The 13,398-nt window shown below is 42.9% G+C and overlaps 1 protein-coding gene across 1 annotated transcript in view; it reads left to right on the top strand.

The window, feature by feature from the left end:
• The first annotated feature begins 9,152 nt into the window (after window positions 1–9,152).
• Window positions 9,153–13,398, top strand: part of LOC130128497 (F-actin-uncapping protein LRRC16A-like) — a 67,875-nt gene continuing 63,629 nt past the window's right edge. Inside the window, exon 1 of the mRNA XM_056298097.1 lies at window positions 9,153–9,366. Coding sequence (XP_056154072.1) covers window positions 9,223–9,366 — 144 coding nt within the window. The 5' untranslated portion in view covers window positions 9,153–9,222. The remainder of the gene's footprint in view (window positions 9,367–13,398) is intronic.

The raw sequence follows: 13,398 nt of genomic DNA, 5'->3' as shown, positions 1-13,398 counted from the left end.
GGTGGGGTGGAGTACACTGTTATATTGACGACAAGGATAATGTAGAGATAATCAGCAACCTGGCCAATCTGCACTGATTGAGTGATTGATTGTTTGATTGTTGGAGACTCCAGCAGGACAGACGACTTGGTGAAGGGGGGAAGACACATGAAGGTGAGATGGCAACAGTTGGAACGCTGCCGCCATTTGACTGCAAACATGGGAGGAATACTCTGAAACAATGGAACATTTCTTTACTGCAAATGACACTGATGATGAAGAAATCCATATTACTCAGTGTGGTGGGTGCACAAACCTACAGTGTGATGAGAAATCTCCTTAGTCTAACAAAGCCTGGAGATAAGACCTTTGCACAGTTGGTAACTTTATTAAAAAAGCCACTTTAACCCCAAACCAAGTTAAGTTGTCCAGAGATTCAAGTTTGGCTCATGTATAAATAAGCCGACTGAATCTGTTGCTGACTATGTTGCTGTATTAAAGAAACTAGCACAAGATTGTAATTATGGAGAGATACTGTCTCAAATGTTATGAGACAGGCTGGTATGTGGAATATATCCGCTTCCGATGTGGGAAGATGGCGGCGCGAATTCACGTTTGCGGCGGCCTCACCCGGTACCGTCAATGCAGTGTCTATGTCCACGTCTGCGTTTAAGTTTTGTCTTTGATGGCTAAGAGAGGTGGCGCTGGATCAGCTGGGAGAGCTTGGTCTGCTGTGTCTTGTGGGCCCAGGAACCACAGCCTTGCTTGGAGCCGCAACCGAGGAGGTAACACCGAGGGCGGTCTGGCGGGATGCGGAAGCAGGGCAGGCTAAGCTAACTGCTAGCCCATGCAGACCAGCAGTTCTGATAACACTGAGGGCGGTGTGGCGGCGGCCTTGCCTGGCGTTGACTGTGGTGTTTTTGGTATCACCATGTGGAGTGTGGGGAGGTGTGTTGGGGGTGTCTGACTGGGAGAGCTACTGTTGAATCACTGGGGGAGCCTGGTCTACTGCGTCCAATGGGACCAAGGACCACGGCCCCTGCCTGGAGCTGCACTCGAGGAGGAAGCACCGAGGGCGGTCTGACGGGCGGATATGGAAGCGGGGCAGGCTAAGCTAACTGCTAGCCCATGCAGACTGGCAGTTCTGACAGTCATCCTGGCTGGCGTCTGTTCCCGTGGACAGTGATTTTTTATTTTTTTAATTTTTTTTTTTAGTTTGGATATATGTATTTGTTTAGATATATGTGTTAGTATGTGTGTTCTTGAAGTTCCTGTAGTTTTTGGATATGTGTTTTTGTCTTTGTGTTGCACTGCTGTGGGCTGGGGGAAATGATATGACAAATAAAGTGTTCCTGGTTCCTGAAATGATGACCAGATCCAGAGCAGATTATTGTCTGAGACTAATCTCACATTTGATAGTGCCCTGTCTTTAGCCCGAGCCATGCAGTCGGCAAACAAAAATGTTCAGGACTTACAGACAAAAGCAGGAGCTATGTCATGTAATGCAGTGAGGAGCAGTGGGTCAGCGGGCACTGGACAAACGAGAGCTGTACAAGTGCTGGTGATGGTCATAAAGACTGTTACCGCTGCAAAGGAAAGCATGCACCCACTGACTGTCGTTTCAAAAAGGAAAAATGTCATGCGTGTGGAATGACTGGACACAGCCAGAGCATGTCGAAATAAGAAAGGGCAAATGCTGAAAAGATGACCGATAGAAGACCCCGAGAGAGATGCTTCACACAGGAGCATGGTGCACACTCGTTCTCACAGAATGGCCGAGGGAAGTGATCCCTCTGATGAAGAACAAGCATTTTCATTATACAGTGTCCGAGGTGAAGATGATGACGAGAAGTCACCCTATAAAGTGAGAGTCACCCTATAAAGTGTGCATGGGTGTAAATGAGGTAACTAGTGACATTTGAGATTGATACTGGATGCTGTTTCACCATATAATAAATGAAAGTACTTTAAAAGAAAAAGTTGAAAATGCTCCTAAAATGGAAAAAAAAAATCCACCTTGATTTGAGAACATATGCAAGAGAAAAATACCTGTGCTGGGGAAGACTTATATGAGAGTAAAACACCACCAGCAGGAAAAGACACTGCCCATAATAGTGGTTAAAGGCTCAGGTCCAAACTTATTGGGAAGATGGTGGTTGAAGCATGTTAAACTAGACTGGACAGAAATAAAGCACGTTACAGACCACCCACAGTAACTGACCCTGCAGCATGTGCTCTCAAAGCATGAGGGAGTAGTTAAAGAAGAGCTGGGAACCTTAAAAGGTTTTAAAGCAACTATCCATGTCCCTGCTTATGCTACTCCCCGCCTCTATAGGCCAAGATCTGTTCCGTATGCGATGAGGCCTAAAGTTGAGGCTGAGTTTGACAGGTTGATAAAAGAGGACATTATCACTCCAGTTAAATACTCTGACTGGACAGGTCCTGATGGTGACTGTAGACCTGATGGTGACTGTAGACTATGTGGAGATTATAAGTTAACTGTAAATAGACTCTCCACCTTGGAACAATACCCCATACCCAAAGTCGAGGATTTGATGGCCGTGTTAGCCGGAGGCCAGCAGTTCACCAAACTTGACATGAGTCATGCATATCAGCAAATACAAATGGATGAACAGTCTAAGATGTATCTTACTGTGAACACACAGAGGAAGTTCTCAAACAACAGGCTTCCATTTGGAGTATCCTCAGCCCCTGCAATCTTCCAGACAACCATGGAGGGGGTTCTCCAGGGGATACCCCAAGTCGCTGTTTATCTGGATGATATCCTGGTTACCGGGGCAACCAGAGAGATGCACCTCAGGAACCCGGATGAGGTGTTGACCAGGCTGGAAGATGCTGGTCTCAGACTAAAGAGAAGCAAATGCACATTGCTTGCTGATGAGGTTCAGTACTTAGGACATAGAGTGGATGCTAAGGGAGTGCACACTGTGGAAGCCAAGGTAAAAGCTGTTGTTGATGCTCCAGCGCCAACTAATGTGACAACAGAGCTTAAGGCTTACTTGGGCTTGTTGAAGTATTACAATTGCTTCCTTCCCAACCTCTCCACATTGCTGGCCCCCTTACATTACCTGTTGAGGAAGGATGTAGTCTGGAGATGGAGTGACCGTCAAGCCAAAGCCTTCAGGAAGTCCAAAGACTTATTGAAGTCAGCAGATGTTTTAGTGCACTACTCTGGAGATAAGGTTCTAATATTACCCTGCAATGCTTCACCATATGGCATAGGAGTCAGAGACTGGTTGATAGTTATTAAATGACCCTGGATCAAGGTGTGGTTTTTTTAAGTAGAGGTTTAACCACAGCTGTCTTTAAACTGCTGGGAACAGTGCCTGTCATAGGTGATAAATTCACAATGTCTAGCATTGTAGTTCCCAGGAAAGGCCAGAGGTCTTTAAAAAGTTTTGCTGGTAAGGGGTTAAGTAGGTCGGTAGTTTGTTTAGAAGGTGACACGAGCTTAGGCAACGTATGAAGAGAGATAGTCTCAAAAGCTGTAATAACAGGGACTATCAGTGACTCGTTGTGTAGATATGAATCTGGTAAGACAGGATCTGCAGGAGTGGCTGGAGTTGAAGAACTAATTTTGTTGATGATCTCATCAACCTTATTGCAGAAAAAGTCTAGAAACTCATGCATGGGCCATGAATGGTGAGCAGCTAATAGATGGCTGCTTTTTAATAAATTTAGATACAGTGTTAAAGAGAAATCTGGGGTTATGTTTGTTAATAAGAGATACACTGCATTTGCAGCAAATAAAGCATGCTTGTATTTCAGTGAACACTCATACCACGATAGGTAAACAACTTCCGGTTTTGATACACAGTTCTCATTTGGAATGGACAGATTCTGAGGAGACATGTTGATTAGATCAGGAGGCGGGAGCTCAGCGAGATTTCTGAAATAGATCTCAGTACACCCAAGGATGTAGGTTTTCCATCCCCATGTGGAGCCAGATCAAGTGCAATTCCCTGAGGTCTGTGCCTGACTCTCCAACAACCCCTGTGGATGACTCTGAGAGTGGCCCACCTAAGCTGGAGAGTGAGTCTCCACCTGTATTGCAGGAAACACCACCCCTGAGGTGCTCTACCAGAGAAAGACGCCAACCTGACTACTGCAGGCCCTAACCTCTGGGGTCAAGATGTTAAGTGTTGGTTGAAGACCTGAGAAGGGGGGATGTACTATCCCGAGACTTGATAGTATTACTTGCCTAGAGGGAGCTCTAGGCTTCAGGTAGTTTACCTGTCCAGGTAGTCTATATGAAGAAGAAGAAGAAGATGGGTGTTTCTGTTCACTCTCTCTCATTTTGTTTTTTGAAGCTGCCAAAGACAAATAAAGCTAAAGAAAAGCTAATTCCGGAGTCCTGAGGACTCACTGATGTTTTTTTGGATGCACTGTTATCACTCATGTAGGTGACCTCTTCACTCTCAACTGATTGCAGGTGTCCCCACCCTTATAAACAATACAGTGGCACAATGACTGAAAACAACAGTCACTTTCATATGCAACTTGCCATGACCATTAACTAGAGTTGCAGTGGCCATGTGTACTATTCACAGAGGATTTGAGAATGTTTGTGATCACAGCATTGTAAGATGGTGACAGATGTACTTCGGAAGAGTGGGGTGATTGGCCAAGTACAATTGGGGAGAAGAAGGGGATTAAAAAAAAAGAAGAATTTAATGCCCTCAATGTGCAGGATTGTAGACTATAAACTTGCAGTTTACAGTACAAGTGATCAGATAATCAGGGAATCAAACGCTACCAAACATTTTAAAGTATTGAAGGTTGCAGGGCTTCCAGTCTAATCTGGCGTTCTGTTAAAGAAAGGGTCGTTTCTGGTAAATGCAAAAGTTCTGAATCCATAAATACATTTTCTCTTTAAAACAGCAAATTATAACGAGCGCCATTATGGCATAATGGTTCTTACATCACCTTTCTCACCGTCTATTCAATTCTGTTCTAGTTCAGTTCTGTTCTGTTCTGTTCTAGGATGTTTTGGTCTTTTTGTCAGACCATATCCCAGCAGACTGTCTGGCTGACTGATGATGTGAAAAACTTTTGTTTCCCACAAACGTTTCCAGTCTGTGACAGACCTGAACATTAGAAACTGTTGAAAATACTGAGAACCGTTTATCTGGATTTCATATTGGGAGGTCAGAGCCTGTGTGTTTATGTGTGTATCTATATATACACACACACACACGTGTATATATATATATATATATATATATATATATATATATATATATATATATATATACGTGTGTGTGTGTATGTATATGTAATATGTCTGGCACCAAGACGTTAGCAGCAGATCCTTTAAGTCCTGCAAGTTGCGAGGTGGGGCCTCCATGGATCAGACTTGTTTTTCCAGCACATCCCACAGATACTTGATCACCTTGAGATCTGGGGGATTCGGAGACCAAGGCAACACCTTGGACTCTTGGTCATGTTCCTCAAACCATTCCTGAACATTTTTGCAGTGCGGCAGGGAGCATTATCCTGCTGAAAGAGGCCGCTGCCATCAGGGAATACTGTTGCCCTGAAGGGTGCACTTGGTCAGTAACGATGTTGAGGAAGGTGGTACGTGTCAAAGTAACATCCACATGAATGCCAGGACCCAGGGTTTCCCAGCAGAACGTTGCCCAGAGCATCACACTGCCTCCGCCGGCTTGCCTTCTTGTAAAAGAAAACATGATTCATCAGACTAGGCCACCTTCTACTATTCCTCCATGGTCCAGTTCTGACGCTCACATACCCATTGTAGGTGCTTTTGGTGGTGGACAGGGGTCATCATGGGCACTCTGACAGGTCTGCAGCTACACAGCCCCATTCACAGCAAGCTGTGATGCACTGTGTTCCGACACCTGTCAATCATTCAGTATTTGAGCTACAGTAGCTCTTCTGTGGGATCGGATCAGACGGGCTAGCCTTCACTCCCCACATGCATCAGTGAGCATTGGGCGTCCATGACCCTGTCGCTGGTTCACCGGTTGTCCTTCCTTGGGCCACTTTTGGTAGGTACTGACCACTGCATACTGGGAACACCCCACAAGACCTGCCGTTTTGGAGATGCTCTGACCCAGTCATCTAGCCATCACAATTCTGTCCTTGTTAAAGTCATTCAGATCCTTACACTTGCCCATTTTTCCTGCTTCCAAAACATCAACTTCAACAACTGACTGTTCACTACTGACTAATATATCCCTCCCCTTGACAGGTGCCATTGTAACGAGATAGTCAATGTTATTCACTTACCTGTCAGTGGGTTTAATGTTTTGGTTGATCGGCGTATAGTTGTGTGTATGGGGGGGGGGGTCTGTACAGAGTTGGGAATCGGCACAGTTATGGACAGACTTAACAGACACTCATGCAAATGATCCAAATGATTTGTTATAACTGTTAGCGCCGCCTCGCTGAACACAGACAATTCTCAGCAGGTTTAATCAGCAGCTCCTTATTGATAGCTAGCTAGCTCGCTAACTAGCATGATGTCGCTAGGCAGCTATTCAAAAACAGACCAACTGACAGACTGATGATGACAATTCATTGACCATCCAATCAAATCAGAGTATTAGATGATGTCATTTATTACCAGAAGCTGATTGGCTTTATGAAATAGTTTAATTATGTTGACACCCTGGAGGAGAGTTTCTCAAGGGGCTTTAGTGACATGTTCACTTCAGCAGCAGTTGTGAGGCAGTTATGTGGCTTTACGTTAACAAACCCTCTGTTAAAAAATACAGTGGGATTGGAAGACTGGATTTTCACCGGACCGGATCTTTAAATCGGAAGGAGGGATTGTTGTTGGTGTTTTCATGATTTGCAGAATACTGGCACTCAGTCAGTCAGAACCACCACCGTGTGGTTCTGATCAGCTGTCATATGACCTCATCACGGAGAGAGAGACGGCTATGATGTCATCAGTACAGGCCCCTTCTGTCTCACTCTCTTTGTCCTCCTGTCTTACTCTCACTCTATTTCTCTCCTTTATCCCTTGCTCTCTGTTCGACCTCAAATCGCTTCATTGTCATTCTCTCTCTCTCTCTCTCTCTCTCTCTCTCTCTCTCTCTCTCTCTCTCTCTCTCTCTCTCTCTCTCTCTCTCTTGTTCTTACCTCCTCTTTTCTTCCAAATTTTAGGTTTCATTCTTTGTCACTCCCCTTTATAATGCCTCCCTCCACCCTCCCATTCTCTCTGTTTTTCCCATTGGAGCTTCGTCGCTTGCCAAGTGGGGAACTGAAAAAAGCATTAAGAATTCAGTTTGTTCCACAGAGGAGATTCCTGCTCATGTCAGCAGGAAACCCTCCTTCCCCAGAAGCTCTATCACAATAAAACGCAGCCAGCATACGAAAACTGCACAGACACAACAGAGAATTATCTGAAGTTATAAGTCCATTTATTAACAAGAGCAGCTCATCTACTGTAACACAACAAGGCAAACTGCCATGGACAGTAGACTATCTATATCTATCTATCTGTCTGATATATATATATATATATATATATATATATATATATATATATATATATATATATATATATATATATATACACTACCGTTCAAAAGTTTGGGATCACCCAAACAATTTCGTGTTTTCCATGAAAAGTCACACTTATTCACCACCATATGTTGTGAAATGAATAGAAAATAGAGTCAAGACATTGACAAGGTTAGAAATAATGATTTGTATTTGAAATAAGATTTTTTTTACATCAAACTTTGCTTTCGTCAAAGAATCCTCCATTTGCAGCAATTACAGCATTGCAGACCTTTGGCATTCTAGCTGTTAATTTGTTGAGGTAATCTGGAGAAATTGCACCCCACGCTTCCAGAAGCAGCTCCCACAAGTTGGATTGGTTGGATGGGCACTTCTTTGAGCAGATTGAGTTTCTGGAGCATCACATTTGTGGGGTCAATTAAACGCTCAAAATGGCCCGAAAAAGAGAACTTTCATCTGAAACTCGACAGTCTATTCTTGTTCTTAGAAATGAAGGCTATTCCATGCGAGAAATTGCTAAGAAATTGAAGATTTCCTACACCGGTGTGTACTACTCCCTTCAGAGGACAGCACAAACAGGCTCTAACAGGTACTATTTAATGAAGATGCCAGTTGGGGACCTGTGAGGCGTCTGTTTCTCAAACTAGAGACTCTAATGTACTTATCTTCTTGCTCAGTTGTGCAACGCGGCCTCCCACTTCTTTTTCTACTCTGGTTAGAGCCTGTTTGTGCTGTCCTCTGAAGGGAGTAGTACACACCGGTGTAGGAAATCTTCAATTTCTTAGCAATTTCTCGCATGGAATAGCCTTCATTTCTAAGAACAAGAATAGACTGTCGAGTTTCAGATGAAAGTTCTCTTTTTCTGGCCATTTTGAGCGTTTAATTGACCCCACAAATGTGATGCTCCAGAAACTCAATCTGCTCAAAGAAGTGCCCATCCAACCAATCCAACTTGTGGGAGCTGCTTCTGGAAGCGTGGGGTGCAATTTCTCCAGATTACCTCAACAAATTAACAGCTAGAATGCCAAAGGTCTGCAATGCTGTAATTGCTGCAAATGGAGGATTCTTTGACGAAAGCAAAGTTTGATGTAAAAAAAATCTTATTTCAAATACAAATCATTATTTCTAACCTTGTCAATGTCTTGACTCTATTTTCTATTCATTTCACAACATATGGTGGTGAGTAAGTGTGACTTTTCATGGAAAACACAAAATTGTTTGGGTGATCCCAAACTTTTGAACGGTAGTGTATATATATATATATATATATATATATATATATAGACAGACACAGGACACTATACATATCATATACATATTACTACATATAGACGGTACACTATACATACAGACATGACACTATACATATTACTGCATACAGGCAGTACACTATACATATTACTGCATATAGGCAGTACACTATACATATTATTACTGCATATAGGCAGTACACTATACATAGTCATCATGGCTCCTTGTTTATGTCAGGTTTGTGGAGCTGCAGGTGGGTGAGATTGTGTTCCTGTTTGTCATTGTTTGTACATTAGCTACTGCAGTGTTGTCAAACAAGAAGGAATATGTGGTCAAAGGAAAGTGGAGCTATCACGTGTGATGTGGTGTGATGTGGGGTGTTTAACATACTACCACCCAACCCACAAGTTTACCGTTCGTCTGCGTGGACTCAGAGATGTGTTCACACCGGCACAACTCCGGCAAATCGCCACGACCATGCCGCCATGTTGTTTGAATAACTGGGTGTTTCCTCTTCCTGTAGAGAGTGTACGGGAGGCGGTGGGCCGGAGGATAAAGGTCACACTCAAACAGAGGGTTCAGCTGGAGGTGAGAGGTGACAAGGTGGAGAACAGAGTCCTGGTAAGAAGACAGTTTCATTCCAACCCAGCAGTCTGCATGACCGACATATGAAACATTATGATATGTATGAATATTCCCTTATTGCTACCAACCTTTATGATGATGATGATGATGATGATGATGATGACGGTTATTATTGTGTGACCTCAAGTACCACAGACCTCTGCGCTGCTGCTCTGGTTGTACATAGTATGTATTGTATATGTTGGATTGTTTATTGTCTGTTGTTTAAATGTTGTGAATTTCATGCTGTATTCTACATAGTATATTTAGTATAGAGTATTGTATATAGTATATTTAGTATAGAGTATTGTATATAGTATGTTTAGTATAGAGTATTGTATATAGTATATTTAGTATAGCATATTCTACATAGTATATTTAGTATAGAGCATTGTACATCGTATATTTAGTATAGAGTATTGTATATAGTATATTTAGTATAGTGTATTCTACATAGTATATTTAGTATAGAGTATTGTGCATGGTATATTTAGTATAGCGTATTGTACATAGTATATTTAGTATAGAGTATTGTGCATAGTATATTTAGTATAGAGTATTGTATATAGTATAGTAGCACTAACATGATTAATCGATAAGGCAGTTGATAATCGTTAGATCATTTTAGACACATGAAGTAAAATAAATTATTGAATACTTATTTCTAAAACTGCTGACCAGTTTTTATATGCAAGTTTATCTGCTGATTGATTGATGGATGGATGGATGGATGGATGCTCCAGGTTTACTGAGCACCATGTGAGTCTCAGAGGTGGAAAACCCGGCTTCAGAAAGTAGAAGTACTAACCATGTATTTGCTCCACCCATGGACTAAACCAGGTGATTTCACTAATTAGTTCTCCTAACTGACTGAAGTGGTGTGCTAATTGGAATCAGTTGGTTTAGTGCATGGGTGGAGCAAATGCATGGTTAGTACTTCGACTTTCTGAAGCGGAGTTTTCCACCTCTGGTGAGTCTACACACAGTAGCGGTGAGTCCTGGCAGGACGGTTAACATCCGGACGCAGGAAGACGAAGGCACTTTTAAAAGCAGAGAAAGAACAGCTGATAACTTGTGACAGTGAGAAGGAAGTGTAGCGGTATATGTCAGCATGTGGTCTGCAGCTGAGAAAGGGTTAACACGGCGGTGGGGAAGTGGACGAGAGTTCCTCCCAGTAGCTAGTGGAACTCTACTGACCTGTCAGAGAGAAAACACATGAACATGAATACATGCAGAGGTTAATGACCCGAGGTGGCTTCAACTGAGTAAAGATAATTATTAAAGTGCTGGCAGCAGGGTTTCAGAAGCTTTACGATTGATCCTGTTTAAAGCTGACCGTCCTCCTGCCGAAGTGCCTTTGAGCCGTTCGCTCACATCTGTCACTTTTCATAACAGTCGGCTCATCTGTATTGACCAGTAACTTATCAAACACGTGTTAACGGCTGTAATATCCATGGGAGTGATTGGTTGTCAGGTACTGGCAAAGATTTCAATATTATGTGTCCTTACTGAAGAGGGGGGGGGGACAACATGCCCCCGAGGTTCAAGTCCATTGGCCCATTTAAAAGTCACAGTGACTGCAGCTCCCACTGAGCTAACGTTAACTTGCTGTTGGGCCACGCTAAAAGCTAGCATGAGGCCCTTCATTAACTTGAATGCTTCCTTCATCCAGAGGCGGAGAGGCTGCTTCTTGTCAGTGAGTCATAATGTGATGATGGTGAATCCAGATGAGTCGGAGGAACGGCTCCTTACTTCTGCTCATCCTTCTCCTCCCCCGGCTTCCGGTCGGCAGGCTGGGAAACACGAGCGTTCAGTGCTGCTAACCCAGACACACATGATCATATTAGCTCTTACTCCGACACACAGACCGCATTCTCTGGGCATCTGCAGACTTACAGCGTTTTCACACTGGCCAGAAAACCCACTAACACCCGCCTTTGGTCAATGTAACATTCACCACCAAAGGCGATGTTAGTGGGTTTTTCTGGCCAGTGTGAAATGAGTACTGATACCACTACACTCAATACCACTACACTTAATACCACTACACTCAATACCACTACACTTAATACCACTACCCTCAATACCACTACACTTAATACCACTACACTCAATGCCACTACACTCAATACCACTACACTTAATACCACTACCCTCAATACCACTACACTTAATACCACTACACTTAATACCACTACACTCAATACCACTACACTTAATACCACTACACTCAATGCCACTACACTTAATACCACTACACTCAATACCACTACACTCAATACCACTACACTTAATACCACTACACTTAATACCACTACACTCAATACCACTACACTCAATACCACTACACTTAATACCACTACACTTAATACCACTACACTCAATACCACTACACTTAATACCACTACACTCAATACCACTACACTTAATACCACTACACTCAATACCACTACACTTAATACCACTACACTTAATACCACTACCCTCAATACCACTACACTTAATACCACTACACTTAATGCCACTACACTTAATACCACTACACTTAATACCACTACACTTAATACCACTACACTCAATACCACTACACTTAATACCACTATACTCAATACCACTACACTCAATACCATTACACTCAATACCACTACACTCAATACTACTACACTTAATACCACTACACTCAATACCACTACACTTAATAACACTAAACTCAATACCACTACACTTAATACCACTACACTCAATACCACTACACTTGATACAACTACACTCAATACCACTACACTTAATACCACTACACTCAATACCACTACACTTAATACCACTACACTCAATACCACTACACTCAATACCACTACACTCAATACCACTACACTCAATACCATTACACTCAATACCACTACACTTGATACAACTACACTCAATACCACTACACTTAATACCACTACACTCAATACCACTACACTTGATACAACTACACTCAATACCACTACACTTAATACCACTACACTCAATACCACTACACTCAATACCATTACACTCAATACCACTGCACTCAATACTACTACACTTAATACCACTACACTCAATACCACTACACTCAATACCACCACACTCAATACCACTACACTTGATACAACTACACTCAATACTACTACACTTAATACTACTACACTTAATACCACTACACTTCCTCAATTTCTACCACTTGTACAACTAAAGCTGGGTTCTGTTGCTATTGCTAACCTGTCACATGACCTCTGATAGACTCTGATGACATGATGTGGTGCTGCGACCAACCTGTAACCGTACATATCTGTATATATGACACACACACACACACAGATAGACAGACACATAGACAGACACACAGACACAAAGATAGACAGACACATAGACACACATAGACAGACACACAGACGTATAGACAGACAGACAGACAGACAGACACACATAGACAGACACACACACACACACACACACACACACACACACACACACACACACACACACAGACAGACACACAGACAGACACACAGACAGACACACAGACACAGACACAAAGATAGACAGACAGACACACACACACAGACAGAGACACAGATAGACACACAGACAGACACACACACAGATAGACAGACAGACACACAGATAGACAGACACAAAGACAGACAGACAGACAGACAGTCCCACACACACAGATAGACAGACACACAGAGAGACACACAGACACAGACAGACACAAACAGACACAGATAGACAGACAGACGGACACACAGACAGACACAAAGCTAGACAGACACAAAGACACACACAGACAGACAGACAGACAGACAGACAGACAGACAGACAGACAGACCGACCGACAGGATCCTGGGTGTGACTGGTGGGATATCTGGTTACATGTAATAGCAGGGCCGTCACCTCACTTCAGCTGTGTGTGTGTGTGTGTGTGTGTGTGAATAGTTTACTGTGGTGTATGTGTGTGTTTGTCTGTGTTTCAACATAGAGGGTTGTGACACTTTTGAA

This window comes from Lampris incognitus, chromosome 18 (assembly GCF_029633865.1).
Source record: "Lampris incognitus isolate fLamInc1 chromosome 18, fLamInc1.hap2, whole genome shotgun sequence".
NCBI lineage: Eukaryota > Metazoa > Chordata > Actinopteri > Lampriformes > Lampridae > Lampris > Lampris incognitus.
This window is presented reverse-complemented; position numbering and strand designations above follow the sequence as displayed.